Source organism: Oncorhynchus kisutch, linkage group LG28 (assembly GCF_002021735.2).
Source record: "Oncorhynchus kisutch isolate 150728-3 linkage group LG28, Okis_V2, whole genome shotgun sequence".
Lineage (NCBI taxonomy): Eukaryota > Metazoa > Chordata > Actinopteri > Salmoniformes > Salmonidae > Oncorhynchus > Oncorhynchus kisutch.
In genome coordinates, this window is record NC_034201.2 from 32095867 (window position 1) to 32115174 (window position 19308).

The 19308-nt window shown below is 41.3% G+C and overlaps 2 protein-coding genes across 3 annotated transcripts in view; both read right to left on the minus strand.

Annotated features, from left to right (window-relative positions):
- LOC109872548 (RNA-binding protein Nova-1) overlaps window positions 1-3856 on the minus strand; it is a 29544-nt gene extending 25688 nt beyond the window's left edge. Inside the window, exon 1 of the mRNA XM_020463817.2 lies at window positions 3103-3856. Coding sequence (XP_020319406.1) covers window positions 3103-3259 — 157 coding nt within the window. The 5' untranslated portion in view covers window positions 3260-3856. The remainder of the gene's footprint in view (window positions 1-3102) is intronic.
- A 986-nt stretch (window positions 3857-4842) lies between these two features.
- Window positions 4843-14264, minus strand: kptn (kaptin (actin binding protein)). Of its 2 annotated transcripts, none has more exons than XM_020464935.2 (12): window positions 13920-14264; window positions 13679-13761; window positions 12192-12276; window positions 11889-11943; window positions 11243-11321; window positions 11094-11167; window positions 10907-11013; window positions 10548-10667; window positions 9479-9542; window positions 9060-9195; window positions 7289-7462; window positions 4843-5354 (listed from the first exon to the last, which is right to left on the minus strand). In XM_020464935.2, the coding sequence occupies exons 1-12, from the start codon at window positions 14128-14130 to the stop codon at window positions 5199-5201; spliced, it is 1344 nt and encodes a 447-aa protein (XP_020320524.1). In that variant the 5' UTR covers window positions 14131-14264; the 3' UTR covers window positions 4843-5198. The 2 variants fall into 2 exon arrangements, with proteins under 2 accessions (XP_020320524.1, XP_020320525.1); XM_020464936.2 differs by having other exon boundaries at window positions 4843-5349; window positions 13920-14252.
- Between the last annotated feature and the right edge of the window lie 5044 nt (window positions 14265-19308).

Sequence of the window (19308 nt, forward strand, 5' to 3'; positions counted from 1 at the left end):
TGGCCCGTCCGTCTGCAGCAGCGTGGACGACTGACAACTCGTCTGGCCAATGGGCAGCCTCCTCCACCAGCACGTCATGCCCCCACCCCCCAATGCCTGTCCCCAAAAAATTAGATTTTCTCCCCCAGTCCGCCTCTTTTGACGCAGCACTATAAAGCGTAGCGGCCCATTCAATTTCTTTTTCCGTTGAAAATTACAAAAGTGAAACAGGTAGTGGGGTTGGTTTGTGCGTTTCATGGGAGAGAGCGTGGGGTTACCTTGAGTGATGATTGAAAAGGTGTGTGGATGCAGTGAGTGGATGATGGTGGAGGAGAGGAGTGATCTGAGTGTGTGCTCCGTACAACCCCTCTCCAATCTCTCCCACCCCTCTTCCCTCAGACGGCCATGTTTGAGCGGGAGGGGGGGCTCATCAACCACTGCAAATGGCAGTGCCGCAGAATGGTGTAGGTGGGGGGAGGAGGGCGACGAAGCCAATCACTACGTCTATAAATCGTATAGACTATAGAGAGCAGTATCCTGTGTGGGTGGGGGGGGGTTGGCTCTGCTCAGTAGTCATTTCCAGGGAACCTCTAGAAATACTAGTACCATTTGTCTTGCCGCTTTGTTCATTTTCTAGATACATTTCCAATGTCTTTAAATCATAGAGCAAACTGGAGTAATAACTGAGGCAGATAAACATCTTTGCGACCGTCTTCCAGTAAATTATACCAATAAACCATTAATTGTGTCACCAGGACTCACTGGTGTGGCTACATAAGCATTGTCTCTCTGTAGGCTCCCCCCTCTCTCCCTCTGCCACCTGGCAAATTCATAGTCCGCTCACGTCACATTGCTCTGCAAGGGCACCTGTGTCCCCCCTCCCCCCCCCAAGAACCCAGCTCACATTCCTCTGCCAACCTTTCCATTAGCAACATTACCATATCATACCTAATCCAGGACATGGGTAATTACAGGCTAAATTAGCATGAGCAATGAATGAAAAATTTTAGTTTTGAGGAGAGGGGTGTTGCTGATTTTTTTAAGGAAAAAGAAATAGGCTACCTCCTCGAGTTGGGCAGTAATTCTCCAGCAATCCTAAACGCACAATAAGCACACAGCAGTGAAACCTCCAGCAGCTTACTCATTTTTTATGGTAACTGGCAGTCATGTTAATGATCAACAGGAATGATGTGATAAATATCAGACACAATGTGTAATGTAATGACCAAGATGGCTGAGAATCATCAAGAAAAAAACGTATTACGTATATGTATCATCTATCTATCTATTAAATAGCCTAAATGACATGAAATCTGATGATAATACAATTATAATACAACCAAGATCACATGAACCTTAAAACTCGATATACATTCTGACTGTTCTATGGATAATGGAAAAATGCAATGTGGACATTTTGTGTTTGAAATTATTGCAGTGAAGAAAATCACAGATAGTCAAATAATCTCGTGGAGGAAAATATATTTTATCAATTCTAATTAAACTTAATCCCACATTTACATTTTATTTTTACAGATTGACATTATTTGTTGTTAGATATTACATTATTGGTGCCTTACACGGTAACATCCAAAGATAGACACAGCCAATTGGTAGGCTACACCACCTGGTAAAAAGTAAATAGCCTATTCTCTGTACTATTACCATATTATTCCAACTGATGGAATAAATGGTCCCTGTGTGCTGGTCTAGAATTACCCTTTCTATAGGCTACCTCATACATTTATTATAAAAAAAAGTGTGTGGGGGGGGGGGCTTGCCTAAACAAGGAGTAATGTTTTTGCCGTCACCAACAGCACCATCCTCAATGATATTACTGAAATGTCACTAGCGTTTTAGATGAGTCATATTGCAAACGTGTGAGCAACACATTGCAGGCTATCTATTTCGGGTTTGCTACTTGTTTTACCCCTGAACAAAGATTCTAATTAATGCTTTAAATGCTGTATCAACATGCTGCAATCACACACTTTTGTGATTTCACAAGAAAACACAAAAGTGTGTTTGAATTGTTGTCGATCAGTTCCATTTGTTTTTCCATCCTCTTTGTGGTTGTCTACCAGTTTACGACTACGTAGGTAACCTATTTTAGCGTGTAGCCGATAAGTGAATTACATTGGGTGCTCTGGGGTGTAAAGATTTCATTGTGTGCTATGGAGTGGTTGGTAAATTGTGTTAGTTTTATTGAGAAACAAACCGTGGCTTTCTAAGTAAATGGCTATGACAGGTACATCATGTATTAGAAGTTGTTGTTCTCTGATAGTCAATTGTGACAGTTTTAAATGATGGATGTTTACAGATCACATTTCTAAAGAAAAACATTTCAATTATTTTCCTTAGTGGTATTTTCTGAAGTGAACTATCAGCGACCATCTCATTTACTATGTTTCTGAGGTCCCATGAGTCTGCAACATAAATGTTCCACTCAATGGAAAATGTCATAACGAATCTCCAGATGTGCAACATGAAGGGGTGACTGGGTTCAAACCTGACAGGTGCCAAATGGGTCACTGTATTTTATGTAATTATGTAAGTAGTGAGACCAATAGCTAGGCTACAATAAGTATTTATATACATTGATGCAATGTGCTTTGAAACTTAAGTCAGAGCATGCTTGTGAAACACAGGCTACAAAAGTTGTATAATCTTATGCATTCAAACATTGGGATCCTATAAATACATGGTATGACATCTGATTGACATACTAGAAAATAGTTGCCATAGATAAGTTCTCTGTCAAATGTAATGGGCTGATGACATGTTACATTTACTGAGGGCCTTAGAAACTGCTGATCTATGGCAACTATTTTCTACTATGTCAATCAGATGTCATACCATGTATTTATAGGATCCCAATGTTTGCGACTAGTAGCCTAGCGGTTAAGAGCGCTGGGCCAATAACTGAAATGTCGCTGGTTCAAATCCCCGAGCCAACTAGGTGAAAAATATGTCGATGTGCCCTTGAGCAAGGCACTTAACCCTAATTGATCTTGCACGTTACTTTGGATAAGAGCGTCTGTGATCAAGCAGTAACTAAAACATTAGTTACTGCTTGATCACGCTGAATACAATGTAGCCTCCGGTGGGTGTGCAATGTCTTACCTCCCGTGTTTGTGCGCTTGGTACAACAGTCCTCCTCCGTCGGAGTTAGTGGTCGTTTACGAGAGTCGGGGGGATCTGACTCCATGTAGGGCTGTTGATTGTGATGAAGAGGATTCAAGAATATCCCGTTTTGTTCAACTGCTCCACCGGCCATCATTTTCCGACCAGTTTGTATAGGCCTATTTGCGTTATTCCACAACGCCCTCACCACATTACATGTATGCGAGTTCTCACAAAATGATCCAAGTTTTTCCTTCTTGACTTAAAATGTCTCCGATTTACTCTTTGAGAACACCAAAATGACAGGCAACACAGCGCATTCGGTCCTGCTTGTTCTTCTCGACTCTGCTTGCAGTTGGCTGATAGAGCGTCACAGAAAGCTAAATATAAAAATCCATTGAGTGAAATGCATTCATTAGCCTGTCACTTCATAAGCTTTGTGTTCAGTAGTGGTGTTCTCTTGCCCGTGATTCATACGCAATAGTCCACCAAGGTGCATTAAAATAATGCCGTAAGTCAGTAGTGACACTGATGAACTAGCCTATCAAAAAGATAAACATTTTAAAGATTTGCGAAGAATAGCCCGGGAAAAATATATATATTTTTAAGTCATCTTCACGCCATCTTCTGGGATAAACATGTACAGTAAGTCCATGGCAGTTCAGCTGTTGTTATTGTCTTTGAAGTACATGAGGGAAATATTATTTGAAAGCTGTGAAGTAGACCACACTGCCGCTGACCGGTGAGAGATGAAGCCAACGAGACACCAGGTCATCTCCTTCGACCGAAAGGTTGTCAGGAGAACAAGCTGACGTCACGTGGTTCAGCATCCACGTTTTTAGTCCTATGGCCTTTCTGGTCCGAAAAGGCAAGAAGCTTGCAAAATTTGCACATTCAAACAAAATGAAAATATCAGCCAAATTATGCTGCTTTTAATTGATTCAGTTTTTTTTAAATGCGACTTTGTAAATAGGCCCTAAAGCTACTTATGAATTAAGCTACCTGATAGTGTGATCCTTCTGATAGCCAACTTGTGCATAGGATAAATAAAGCACATTTTGACCTGAAACATGAAAAGTTCACATGAACACGTTTGACTACTTTCTAACCAGAGTGGAGCAAACACACACTTTTACCAGCAAAATAGCCGTACCCAAAGTGGTGAAGTTCATCGTGCAGTTTGTCAGGTGCAGGTGAATAAAATATGTACAAATAAAATGGAAGTACGCTTTTGTTCACCCCAGAAATGGACCAAACAACTTTAAATGTACTGTCTTCAAACTTTCTTAAACCAACTTTTATATACCAAACTGACAGGTGTGAACTTGCATTGAGTTATGAAATAATGTAACGACATACTTGGTATAAGTCAATACAGGATTTAATTAATTTAGGACTAATAGTGATTAGTCCTAAATTAAATCTTAAATCTTTAAAATGTTTATCTTTTTGATAGGCTAGTTCATCAGTGTCACTACTGACTTACGGCATTATTTTAATGCACCTTGTGATTTTTTATAAGTTGACCAATTCCAGGTGGGTGCATGAAATTCCAGGCCAAGTCATTAAAATGATCTGCTTCAATGTGCTGTATGACACCGTAAAATTACTAAATACTTACTTCATGAACAAAATAAGACCGTGTCAGTGAATTTGGTGTTTTAGCTCTTTTCAGTCCTGTCAGGTCTTGACAAAATTATAGAGACCTAAATGCAAGCTTCTTGAAAATAATGCAAAAAACATATTTTGTTAATTTATTGTGTACATATATGGACAATATTACATGTTAGGCAACATCCCAATTTTTTTTTTATCATGATGTTGTAAGTGTAGATCATTCATGCTAAAACTGTCATTATTGGCACGGGTAACCCAGGTGGCACAGCATCTCAGTGCAAGAGGTGTCACCCCAGTCCCTGGTTCGAATCCAGGCTGTATCACATCCGACAGTGATTGAGAGTCCCATAGGGCGGCGCACAATTAGCCCAGTGTCCTCCGAGTTTGGCCGTCATTGTAAATAAGAATTTGTTCTAAACTGACTTGCCGTGTTAAATAGAGGTTAAAATAGAAAAAAATAGAAAAAAAACAGCTGGCTCTCACTTTGATGGGGCACTCTGCTCCTCATTGGTCACAGCATCCCTCTCTTCGGTGTTCCGTTCTGGGATTGGCTGAACTTCCGAGCCAGGGGCCAGTTTTAACCCCCTGTCGGCCAGTCGCTGAAGGACCACGTCAGCAGTGCTGGTCAGACTGTGCTGGAGAGAGGACGAGAGGGGAAAAGATAGAAAGAAGAGAAAGTGGGAGAGAGAAAGAGATTATACAGTCAGTGGCGACTCATCATTCAGGGCAGGTGGTGCAAAACCCCACCTGTTGAGAGCCCCACCTGTTTATATTTTTTTTTAGCATGTTACTTTGGCATTAATACTTGTCACATATCAGTTTGCAAACAATGTAAAACCATTTCTTTTAAATAATAATCGACTTCATAAAGTCGCATTAAACTGATTTCTTGAGTAAGGCAGCTCCAAAATGCACATGTTTCAAACTTGCTCAGTGCCTTCTGTGGTAGTGGGGCAACCAGCGGAAAATACAGAGCGTAGGGGTTGGTAATGTTCTCTAATTGCGCCGTGGTTGGCTCAGTGTTCTGTCACTCATGAGCACTGACTGAGAAAATAAGTTTTGAACGGTCATCCGAATTGCAAGTTTGGGCAATTTTCCACTCATAATTTAGCCGACTGTTCTGACTTGGTAGTGCACATGCAGCCTATTGCCTGTTTTAGAGAAATATAATTATCAAATATTGTAAGAGCTTTCATTGTCTGCTTATATGCCCCCTTTATTTATCCTACAGTTCTGACTTGGTGTACAGGGAGAATATTGTAAGAACGGATGTTCTGAATTCTGTCGCTGTATATTTTTTTAAAGTGCTGAACTAATAGTTATCCATTCTAGGGCAGGCGTTCTGCTAGCGGAACCCCTCTACACATTCCGCTGTAAAGGCAGTGCGCAAAATTCAAAAATATTTTTTTGAAATATGTAACTTTCACAGATTAACAAGTCCAATACAGCAAATGAAAGATAAACTTCTTGTTAATCTACCCATCATGTCCGAATTCAAAAAGGCTTTACAGCGAAAGCACAACATATGATTATGTTAGGTCAGAGCCAAGTTTTAAAAAACACAGACATTTTACCAGCCAAAGATAGGAGTCACAAAAAGCAGAAATATAGATAAAATTAATCACTAACCTTTGATGATCTTCATCAGATGACACTCATAGGACATCATGTTACACAATACATGTATGTTTTGTTCGATAATGTGCATATTTATATCCAAAAAGCTCAGTTTACATTGGCGCGTTATGTGCAGTAATGTTTTGATTCCATTGGTTATCTGCAAAAAAACTAGTGTTTTGCGGGTACTATTTAATGAAGCTGCCAGTTGAGGACTTGTGCGGCATCTGTTTCTCAAACTAGACACTAATGTACTTGTCCTCTTGCTCAGTTGTGCACCGGGGCCTCCCACTCTTTCTATTCTGGTTAGAGCCAGTGTGAGCTGTTCTTTGAAGGGAGTAGTACACAGCGATGTACGAGATCTTCAGTTTCTTGGCAATTTCTCACATAGAATAGCCTTCATTTCTCAAAACAAGAATAGACCGATGAGTTTCAGAAGAAAGTTCTTTGTTTCTGGCTATTTTGAGCCTGTAATCAAACCCACAAATGCTGATGCTCCAGATACTCAACTAGTCTAAAGAAGGCCAGATTTATTGCTTCTTTAATCAGAACAATAGTTTTCAGCTATGCTAACATAATTGCAAAAGGGTTTTCTAATGATCAATTAGCCTTATAAAATGATAAACTTGGATTAGCTAACACAACGTGCCATTGGAACACAGGAGTGATGGTTGTTGATAATGGGCCTCTGTACACTATATGTTGTTGATAATGGGCCACCTATGTAGATATTCCATTAAAAATCTGCCGTTTCCAGCTACAATAGTAATTTACAATATTAACAATGTCTACACTGTACTTCTGATCAATTTGAGGTTATTTTAATGAACAAAAGAAGGTGCTTTTCTTTCAAAAACAAGGACATTTCTAAGTAACCCCAAACTTTTGAACGGTAGTGTAAAATGTAAACGTAAAATGTATTATAGGGACTACACTACACATGATAATGCACCTGTAGTATGTGTAGCCCCTTGAGTGTTAGAATCGCCAGCTCTCTCAGCCCATCTCCAGTCAAATCCAAGTAAATGATGGACAGCAAAGGGCTCTTGAAGCTCCGCCTCCACAGCAGTTGGAACTGTTCCGCTGTTCCTCTCATTGGTTGCTGGAACTTGTAGCAAAGCAGCTCCTGAGGTATAGGAGCAGAAGCATAAGAAACCCTCAGCACATCAGCTAATCGGTGCCCCCACACATTGACTGTAATTGTACTGCTGGTTTTTAACTACTTGTTATTTTTATTTCCATTTTTTAAACTGCATTGTTGGTTAGGGGCTTGTAAGTAAGCATTTCACTGTAAGTTCTACACCTGTTGTATTTGGCGCATGTGACTAATAGAATTTGATTTGAATCATGATTTGGATGAGAAGTTTTAAAAACACACTGACTAACATCCAAGAGTGGAGCAAAAACAAAAATATAAAAATTGACAAATGGGGTAAACCAATGGAGTAATCAGTCATTTGTTTTCGGTTATGAGCAGGTTAGATTTTTGTAGTAATCTCATCAAGGGGTATGTACAGTGCAATCGGAAAGTATTCAGACCTAGACTTCTTCCACATTTTGTTACATCCTTATTCTAAAAAAAACATTTTTTCTGCCTGGGTATGATGCTATAAGCTTGGCACACCTGTATTTGGGGAGTTTCTACCATTCTTCTCTGTAGATCCTCTCAAGCTCTGTCAAGTTGGATGGAGAGCGCCGCTGCACAGCTATTTTCAGGTCTCTCCAGAGATGTTAGATCGGGTTCAAGTCCGGGCTCTGGCTGCGCCACTCAAGAACATTGAGACTTGTCCCGAAGCCACTACTGCATTGTCTTGGCTGTGTGCTTAGAGTCTTTGTCCTGTTGGAAGATAAACCTTCGCCCGTCTGAGGTCCTGAGTGCTCTGGAACAGATTTTCATCAAGGATCCCTCTGTACTTTGTTCCGTTCATCTTTGCCTATACCATAAAGTCCTGATTGGTGGAGTGCTGCAGAGATGGTTGTCCTTCTGGAAGGTTCTCCCATCTCCACAGAGGAACTCTGTGAGAGTGACCATCCGGTTCTTGGTCACCTCCCTAACCAAGGCCCTTTTCCACCGATTGCACAGTTTGGCAGCAAGGCCAGCTCTAGGGAGAGTCTTGGTGGTTCCAAACTTCTTCCATTTAAGAATGATGGAGGCCACTGTGTTCTTGGGGACCTTCGATGCTGGAGAAATGTTCTGATACCCTTCCCCAGATCTGTGCCATGACATAATCTTGTCTCTGAGATTTACAGACAATTTCTTCGACATCATGGCTTGGTTTTTGCTCTGATGTGCATTGTCAACTGTGGGACCTTATATAGACAGGTGTGTGCCTTTCCAAATCATGTCCAATCAATTGAATTTACCACAGTTGGACTCCAAGTTGTAGAAACATCAAGGATGATCACAGAAACAAGATGCACCTGAGATAAATTTTGAGTCTCATAGCAAAGGGTCTGAATACTTATGTAAATAAATGATTTTTGTTTTAAATTTTTAATAAATGTGCAAAAAAATCTATAAACCTTTTTTCGGTTAGTCATTATGGGGTATTGTGTGTAGATTTTTTTTGTTGACATTTTAGAATAAGGTTGTAACATTACAAAATGTGGAAAAGGGGAAGGGGTCTGAATACTTTCCAAATGCACTGTATTTTATTAGTTTAAATAAGTTTTTATTTTTGCTCATAGCCCTTCTTCCCCTTATGAGAAGCCCACAAACTCACCTGTCCATAAGTTCCCAGTAACAGCTCCTTCTGTCCATCAAAGTCCAGGTCTGTGACCAGCGCACAGAGCACTGCGTCACACTGGTCACTCTCCGAGAGGCACGCATGGCAACTCACACCATACTCCTGGACATCCCTGAGAGCACAATGTACTGACCATTCTGACCATAGAAACCTAACTGACCACACATTGACCGAAGACTAGAAAGAGCACGGACCACACAGTGAACACAAAACATTGACCAGGACAAAATAAAATATCCTTACTGACCACGACAGAGTTTTTTTAAACAAATGACTAGCATTCTACCACTGCAATAAGATTTTTAAGGTAATGTTCCTTTAGTAAGCACCTCTCGCGAATGGCTTGCATTCTTTATTAATGTATTCTTAGTCTCTAATAGGCCTGTGATACTGACCTGTACACGACGGCCATCTCTATACTGCTGGTCACCAGGAGGTTGTAACCAACGATCTCAATGTCTGAGAAAAGTGTGGAGACAAAGTTTTTGTTTTTGATGGCTGTGGCGGTCATGAAATGTTGTCAGATGGTAATTCTATTACAAATGGAGCAAAGGTTTAGCATCTACGGGCTTCCATGCAAACAAGCTGCTGATGCGTGCCTTTGGAACAGCTACATTTAAAAAGTTGAACTAAATCTAATAATATAGCCTACACCATCACAATAAAATCCATTGTTGATTTACTTGTGTTAGGCCTATATAAAACTGGGAATGTTTTAGAAATCAAAACATAAGGGCTGCATGATGTGACTCTATATTGATGATTTGGAAAAAGTTGCAAAAAAGGTAAGTGCTCTGATCCTTGTACTTGACGCAGAGAGAGAAAGACAATTGCATAGCTGCTCTGCTTGTGTGGCAAGCAAGTTAGGGGATATCTAATCAATGGAAGCTGGAATTAAAATGACAGAATGAAAAGTGAAATGAGAAAGAAAGGCTACAATGACCAAAAGCCAACAGGTAGGCTGCTATTTAGGGTATAATCTGAATGGATTTGTTGTTATGTGTAGGGTAACTGTAGGACGGTGCAACATCTGCATAGAATTTGCAATATACCAATGGCTCCACCTAGTCCACTGGTAGGCTAGGGAATGGTTCTGACCAAATGCTCTCTCCTCCTATCGAATAATTTTGTCACACGGAGCATAAACACAGATCTACAAATCTCATTGCATCCAAAATAACTGCTTGTTATTATATGTAGATCAGTCAGTCTGCTCAGTCAGTCTGCTCAGTCAGTCGGTGATCAGCGACTGAGCAGAATGATGCTCACATCCAGAGTTTTGGAAGGAAAGTACAGCCGCAAATCATAGGTTATGTCGCAAATGGCACCCTATTCCCTATATAGTGTACTACTTTTGACCAAAGCCCTATGGGCACTGGAGCAAATTAGAACACTACATAGGGAATGTACTGACATTTGGGCACAACAATATCCAGGGGTCAAATCGGTGCTGCTCATCCATACCGTCCCCTCCCGTCTCTCCTGCCCTTTCAGGGTCCGCCGGCTCTGCCTGGGAATGCAGGGGGAAGAGCAGCACGGTGGAGATGGGACTGTCCTGCTGCACCCGCCAACTCTGCACAATCTCTAATCCACACAGACGCATGTGAAAACACAGAAAGGAAAGTACATCAGCAAATCATAGGTTGTGTCGCAAATTGCACCCTATTTCCCATATAAACCCTATGTACCCTATTTCCTATATATAGTGCACTACTATTAACCAAAGCCCTACGGGCTGTGGTCGAATGTAGTGCACTAAATATGGAATTCAGTGCCATTTGGTGCACAATCCTATAGTAATTTAGTGTATAGGCCGTCCTCACCAGGTCCAGTCTGGTCCACCAGAGCCAGCCCAACACAGCCGTTCTGACAGCCAAAGGCTGAGAGACGACGACCGCCGGGGATACTCAGCACATCAAGCCACAACACACTGCAAAGAGAGGGAACAGTGATTACACACACACACACGCACAACTGGGAGAACAGCAGACAGAGGATACACAAACTAACTTGCTGGGCAGCTCTTGTAGCTCAGGGAAGAGTCTCTCGACTGGCTGCTCTTCAAATTGGTGAAGGGAGGCGTTCTATTGCAGAGAAGATACATTTACTAGACTCCCACACACAAATCTCACTGCACACACACAGGTACATAGGCTTACCTCCTTGTAAAGATGAATCCTCTGATCATGACCACTGAGCAGAAACACGGTCTCACTGCATCCATTTTCGCACTGCACTCTGGAACAGTTACATACTGTTGTTATTCATGTCATTGACAATGTAAGGAAGTGATAAACACTATCGTCATGCCAGGATTTTTTATACATTCAATTTTTAAATCTTGACTCATACATTGGGTCATTCATGCACACACATTTATACTGACTCCACACACACGCACCACACACAATCATCATATACGCTGCTGCTAGTCTGTTTATCATATATCCTGATGCCTAATCACCTTACTCATGTACATGTCTACCTCTATCACTCCAGTATCCCTGCACATTGTATGGTACTGGAACTGACCCTGTATATAGCTTTTTTAGCGTGTTCTTATTTATGTCTTAGTTTTGTTCTACTTTGATGTTTTTAGTACTGCATTGATATTGATTACTACATTGTTGGGGTTAGAGCTGGCAAGAAAGGCATTTCACTGTACTTGTGTGAATGACATTAAAACTTGAAACTTGAAAGTGCATTATGCACCTAAAATGTGTGGTAGGCCTTGAAAGGAGTCAAAGAAGTATAAACTATGTCAAAAGTTAGATAGGGGCCCACTATAGTGTGTACAGTACTTACTCTGTGTGGTAAAGCTGGAAGGGGGTGAACTGCAGCTCCAGGTTCAGACAGCTCTCTAAGAAGAGGATAAAGAAACAAGCTCTAATCAGGGTCATGTTCACTAGGCATGAAACAGAAGAAACTGATTCATAACAGGGTGAAATTGGGAGGTATTATCTGAACTATTTTGTTTTCCATCGTACAACATTTTGAAACACTTTACTACGTGGTCCTAATGAACACTACCCTGTAAAACCATGTGAATACAAGAAGGGAATGTGTGTTCTATGTGACTCTACTGCAGCAGGTGATGCGATGTCTCACGTGCAATGGACTCCAGGTTGAATTCTGACCCTGGCTCGTAGTCACAGTAGATGTTGAGGAATGGAGTGGCTTTGTCACCAGAGTCCTGGGGGAGGAGTGAAGACAAGTGTTATGGAAACAGTGATGTGTGGACACACTTTCATCTACCAAAGAGAGAGAGAGAGAAAAGTCTTATCATTCAGCAGACATGAAACATAAGAAAACATCCCAAAACAGAGAGGTACTATCTGAACTTGCCCATGAGAAAAACTCATTTTCAATATTTTTACTGTGTGGCCTAATGCACACGTCCGGAGTCTGGCTGGACCACTCAAGGACATTCAGAGACTTGTCCCAAAGCCACTACTGCATTGTCTTGGCTGTGTGTTTAGGGTCCTGTTGGAAGGTGAACTTTCAGCCCAGTCTGAGGTCCTGAGCTCTCTGGAACAGGTTTTCATCAAGGATCTCTCTGTACTTTGTTCCGTTCATCTTTGCCTCAATCCTGACTCGTCTCCCAGTCCCTGCCACTGAAAAACATCCCCATGGCATGATGCTGCCACCACCATGCTTCACCCCCATGGTAGGGATGCTGCCAGGTTTCCTCCAGACATAACGTTTGGCATTCAGGCCAAATAGTTCAATCTTGGTTTCATCAGAACAGAGAGTCTTGTTTCTAATGGTCAGAGTCCTTTAGGTACCTTTTGGCAAACTCCAAGCGGGCTGTCATGTGCCTTTTACTGAGGAGTGGCTTCCGTCTGGCCACTCTACCATAAAGTCCTGATTGGTGGAGTGCTGCAGAGATGGTTGTCCTTCTGGAAGGTTCTCCCATCTCCACAGAGGAACTCTGTCAGAGTGATCATCGGGTTCTTGGTCACCTCCCTTCTTCCACGATTGCTCAGCTTGGCCAGTCGGCCAGCTCTAGGAAGTCTTGGTGGTTCCAAACTTCTTCCATTTAAGAATGATGGGGGCCACTATATTCTTGGGGACCTTCAATGCTGCAGAAATTTGTTGGTACCCTTCCCCAGATCTATGCCTTGACACAATCCTGTCTCGGAGCTCTACGGACAATTTCTTCGACCTCATGGCTTGGCTTTTGCTCTGACATGCACGGTCAACTGTGGTACCTTATATAGACAGTTGTGTCTTTCCAAATCATGTCCAATCAATATCATTTGTCAGAGCTGGATTCCAATGAAGTTGTAGAAACAGCTCAAAGATGATCAATGGAAACAGGAAGCAGCTGAGCTAAATTTCTCATAGCAAAAGGTCTGAATACTTATGTAAATAAGGTATTTCTGTTTTTTTATTTGTAATATATTTGCAGAAATGTCTAAAAACCTGTTTTCTCTTTGTCATTATGGGGTATTGTGTGTAGATTTGATTAAATATGGGGGGTTTTCAGCAATGTAACAACATTTGGAAAAAGTCAAGGGGTCTGAATACTTTCAGGAGGCACTGTATGTGTACAGATATGTTCACTAGGAGAAGGGTAGGGGATATAAGCAAACCTTGATGAACGTTATTCCCACGACCAGCCCCCTGTTCGGTGAAGATTTGTTGAAAGCGTCAATTGATACAATCTCTGCATCAACTGAGGAGACAGAAAACGACAGACACACATTAGCAAGTTCACTAGCAACACATTTTGTATACACATACACAACACATGAATCGATGCAATGCATGCAGCCATAGCAAGAATGCAACAATAGCAGGATACATTCTGTAGCTAGTTATCTTAATCCTCACCTGGTATGTAGGTGAACTGTACCTCTTTAGCAACAGGTCTGATTTTCTGTTGGAGGTCTTGGTACCTGAAACAGACCACTTTTCCTTTCAGAGTAGCGGCGAGTAACTCTTGCTCTCCAGCCTGACAGAGTCCGTACATGTTACTCTGGGACAGAAAGCGGCTGAAACTGTCCTCCACGAATGGACACGCTTCTTTCCCCTCTCGCAGCATCCTCGTGACGCAGGAAATACAGCTAATTTAATCCGAATTTGCCTAAACTTGTGCAAAACACCAGCCTATGCCAAGAATCCAAATTCTCCCATCACCATTCGAGCAGCCCAAAAAACACAACATCCGGGTGTGGGAGGAACTACGAGTAAAATTATCCAATAGGAAAAAAATGTCACGATTTCTAGCAAATCAGCGTGGATGTCTTCAACCAATCACTTCACTTCGCAGTTCAGTCGCTGCAGTGCAGTGCGTAACCGTCAACCACTAAGTGTCAGCAACAACTCTATTAACAAATCCATGATGTTCTTGTCTGCGCCTATAAATATGAACATCCATAAGCAAAACAACGGCATGCATACTAGTCTCTTGGCTTGGAATATAAAAGTAATCTGTTTGTGTGTTCAGTTTATATATTGATTTATTGGATTTAGTGTCCTCAAATACTTTTCACTTGTGTGGAGACTTACTGGTGTTGTCTGTGCCCAATAATGTTTCTACCATGTTTTGTGCTGCTACCATGTTGTGCTGCTGCCATGCTGTGTTGCTACCATGCTGTGTTGTCATATGTGTTGCTGCCATGCTATGTTGTTGTCTTAGCTGTCTTTATGTAGTGTTGTTGTGTCTATCTTGTCTTGATGTGTGTTTTGTTTTATATATATATATATATATTTTTTAATCCCTGTCCCCTCAGGAGGACTTTTGCCTTTTGCTAGGTCATCATTGTAAATAAGAATTTGTACTTAACTGACTTGCCTAGCTAAATAAAGTTAAAATAAAATAATAGTAATAATGTCCGCTGTGGGTCCTCTTCTGAGCAGGCTTTCTTTTTTCTTTTCTTTTTTATCTCACTGGCTTTGTTAAAAAGAGTATACCTCACAGGTCACATCTAATCTACACATTGTTTGGTTATTCAGTAGTATCTCATGCATTCACCTTGGATGCAGTTGTTAAAACCTGAGACAAATTTGAAACAATAATTTCATGATCAATAGTATTGAAAGCTCTTGTATCTTGTATCTACTATAAAATATATATTTTACTACACAACCCTCTGTGTGTATATGTCTCTTTAGGAGAGATTGGGATAAAGCTGGAAAAAGATGTTGGACATTGGACAATTCCTGCTGAGAAAATGTGTCATGTGTGTCATTGGGTCTTGTAGGTATATTGTACGTACAGACAGTGATATCACATGTGGTAGTATATTTTCCCAGTTCAGGAATAGCTTGTGCCAAACTCCCAGTTCTTCTGGCAGGATTTACAGTCCACAGTAATCAGTCAACCACATTGTCACCTCAGACAGCAACCTCTGACTCATCACACACACACACGCACACACACACACACACGCACACACACACACACGCACACACACACACACACACACACACACACACACACACACACACACACACACACACACACACACACACACACACACACACACACACACACACACACACACACACACACACACACACACACACACACAATGTCACTTTTTATCATACATATCTGTTTCACTGTTGAAAAATTAAAACACTTTATGTATCTATTCCCGCCAAGTATTTGGACAAATTCACTTATAGCGTGTTGAATTTAGTCAAAATGTGGTCCCATATTCCTAGTACGCAACTTCTACATCAAGCTTGTGACTCTACAAACTTGTTGGAATCATTTGCAGTTTGTTTTGGTTACGTTTCGGATTATGTTGTGCCCAATATAAAATAATGGTCAATAATTTATTGTGTCATTTTGGAGTAACTTTTATTGTAAATAAGAATCTAATATGTTTCGGGGGAACGTCTACATTATTGTGGATACTACCATGATTACATATCATGAATAAATCGTGAATAGTTGTTATTGTTATTGTGCATCTGTATCTTTCTCACTCATCATTATTCACGATTCATTCATGATTATCCCTAATCATGGTAGCATCCACATTAACGTAGAAGTGTTCAGAAACACATTCTATTCTTATTTACAATAAAAATTACTCCAAAATGATTGACACACATTAACATGCGTGGGGTAACTGGGGTTCAAATGTAGGGGGGTGTAGGGGCAATTCCACAGTAATAGAGTGACGCTGAGACTCACTTTTTCACTTTAAAATGTTTATGCCAAGCAAATAACATTGATTTCAAACCACACATCTACACTACATGAACAAAAGTACGCAGACATCTGCTCATCGAACATCTCATTCCATTCCAAAATCATGGACCTTAATATTGCTATAACAGCCTCCACTCTTCTGGGAAGGCTTTCCACTTAATGTTGGAGCATTGCAGCGGGGACTGGTTTCCATTCAGCCACAAGAGCATTAGGGGGGTTGGGCACTGATGTTGGGAAATTAGGCCTGGCTCACAGTCGACGTTCCAATTCATCCCAATGGTGTTCAATGGGGTTGAGTTCAGGCCAATCAAGTTCTTCCACACCGATCTCGAGACAAACCATTTCTGTAGGCACCTCGCTGTGTGCACAGGGGCATTGTCATGCTGAAACAGGAAAGGGCCTTCCCCAAACTGTTGCCACAAAGTTAGAAGCACGGAATTGTCTAGATTACCATTGTATGCTGTAGTGTCAAGATTTCCCTTCACTGGAACTTAAGGGGTCTCGTGTAACCGGTGTGACATGGCTAGCTAGTTAGCGGGGTGCGCGCTAATAGCATTTCAATCGCTGACGTCACTCGCTCTGAGACCTTGAAGTAGTTTTTTCCCTTGCTCTGCAAGGGCCGTGGCTTTTGTGGAGTGATAGGTAATGATGCTTTAAGGGTGTCAGTTGTTGATGTGTGCAGAGGGTCCCTGGTTCGAGCAAAGGTAGGGGCGAGGAGAGGGACGGAAGCAAAACTGTTACACTGGCCCAAACCATGAAAAACAGCCGCAGACTATTATTCCTCCTCCACCAAAGTTTACAGTTGGGCCTATGCATTCGGGCAGGTAGTGTTCTCCAGAGAAGGTGTTCCACTGCTCCAGAGTCCAATGGCGGCAAGCTTTACACCACTCCGGCCAACACTTGGCATTGCGCATGATGATCTTAGTCTTGTGTGTGGCTGCTTAGCCATGGAAACCCATTTCATGAAGCTCCTGACAAACAGGTATTGTGCTGACGTTGCTTCCAGATGCAGTTCAGAACTCAGTAGTGAGTGTTGCAACTGAGGACAGATAATTTATATTACTTTTTTTCAGCACCCTGTGGTCCCATTCTGTGAGCTTATCCTCTCTCTCTCCCTCTACCACTTCACAGCTGAGCCATTGTTGCTCCTAGAAGTTTCCACTTCACAATAACAGCATTTACAGTTTGTTATATTTAACTAGGCAAGTCAGTTAAGAAACTATTATTATTTTCAATGACAGCAGGTTAACTGCCTTGTTCAGGGGCAGAACAACAGATTTTTAGTTTGTCAGCTCGGGGATTTGATCTTGCAACCTTTCGGTTACTACTCTAACCACTAGGATACCTGCCACCCCAGGGGCAGCTCTAGCAGAGCAGAAAATTGAGGAACTGAGTTGTTGTAAAGGTGGCATACTATGATGGTGCCACGTTGAAAGTCACTGAGCTCTTCAGTAAGGCCATTCTACTGCCAATGTTTGTCTATGGAAATTACATTACTATTTTATACACCTGTCAGCAACGGGTGTGGCTAAAATTGACGAATCCACTCATTTGAAGGGGTGTCCACATACTTGTATTGTCTATATGAAGAAGTCTACTTTGAACAATTGACACTGGAAATTTGACTTCAACACATTCACTTGAGGAATAGTGCAGATGGAAAGTTTGGTAACAGAATGACTGTAAAATCTCCCTCAGTTTTTTAAATTTAATGACGTTTTCCAAAAACTGTTAAATATTAACTCAGAATTAAGATTCAAAGATGTCTGCAGAAATAATGGGGTGCCAGGCCAGCTAAGATATGACACCTTGAGTTGTTTAAAAATCTATCAATCAAAAAGAATGACTGTAACATAATGATACCATGGGTCCTTGATCTGTACTATACAGAGATGCATAATTATCAATATCACTCTCTTCATGGTGATGTATCCTAAATAAAGGTAGAAACATTTAATATCCTCCTTTGCATGTTTGGGTATTATTCTACATATTGGCTATTATTCCAATGAGCCCCGCCCCCAAACAAGAGCAGATTTGGTTGGTCCAGACCGGACCAAATCTGTACCAATGATAGATGTCTATGTTTCACAAGTTTGGACATCACAGTACAACACAGTAGAGCACAGTACAGTTTACACCTGCTTCTAAAAGCAAAAAGCAAAAAGTAGAGTGTAGTATAATATGCTATAGTTCAGTACATTACAGTAGAGTAGATTAGACTATACTGTACTCTACTCGTGTGCTCCACTGTCCTCTACTGTAGGGAACTATATTCAACTCTATTTTTCTTTACTGTACTGTACTCTACTATGCTCTACTGTACTGTGCTGTACTGTGCTGTACTGTGCTCTACTGCAACTGTGGTTTGTGACTACTATGATTTCCCATTGAGGTCAATTCAATTGAAGTCATTTTTCGGTCGCTCTGTTAACATTTATAAAACTAAATATAAATGTTGATATTAATTAATATTGGCACAACACATTTTTATGTTTGATGTATTTCTAATACCTTTTAAGACATTTTCTATACATGTTTTTTCACGCCCCTTTTTCCATCTGTGTGACGAGATAAAGCATTTGCCTATTCCTAATTAATGAAGGCATAGAAAAACGTAACTATGCCTTCATTTCTTAAAAAATAGACACAGCTTTCATTTGACACCAAATTTGATATGCTCCTGTAAAATTCACATGTTGGTGCTCATGGATCCTTTTACATGGAAATGACCAGGGACAGAGGCTCTGACATGTAGCCATGTTCCAGTGTTTCTAGAAGAGTCTGTAGGGCTCCTGGGTTGGTGCCAGCTGGTACAGTATATCTCCTGGGTGCAAGGGTAATAGGGGGTTGTTGTGCTGGGCTGCTGGTGGCTGAGCACCAGGTCTTCACATAGGTGTGTGTGTGTGTGTGTGTGTGTGTGTGTGTGTGTGTGTGTGTGTGTGTGTGTGTGTGTGTGTGTGTGTGTGTGTGTGTGTGTGTGTGTGTGTGTGTGTGTGTGTGTGTGTGTGTGTGAGTGATTGGGGCTGACAGCAGTCTCTGTATTACTGGTTT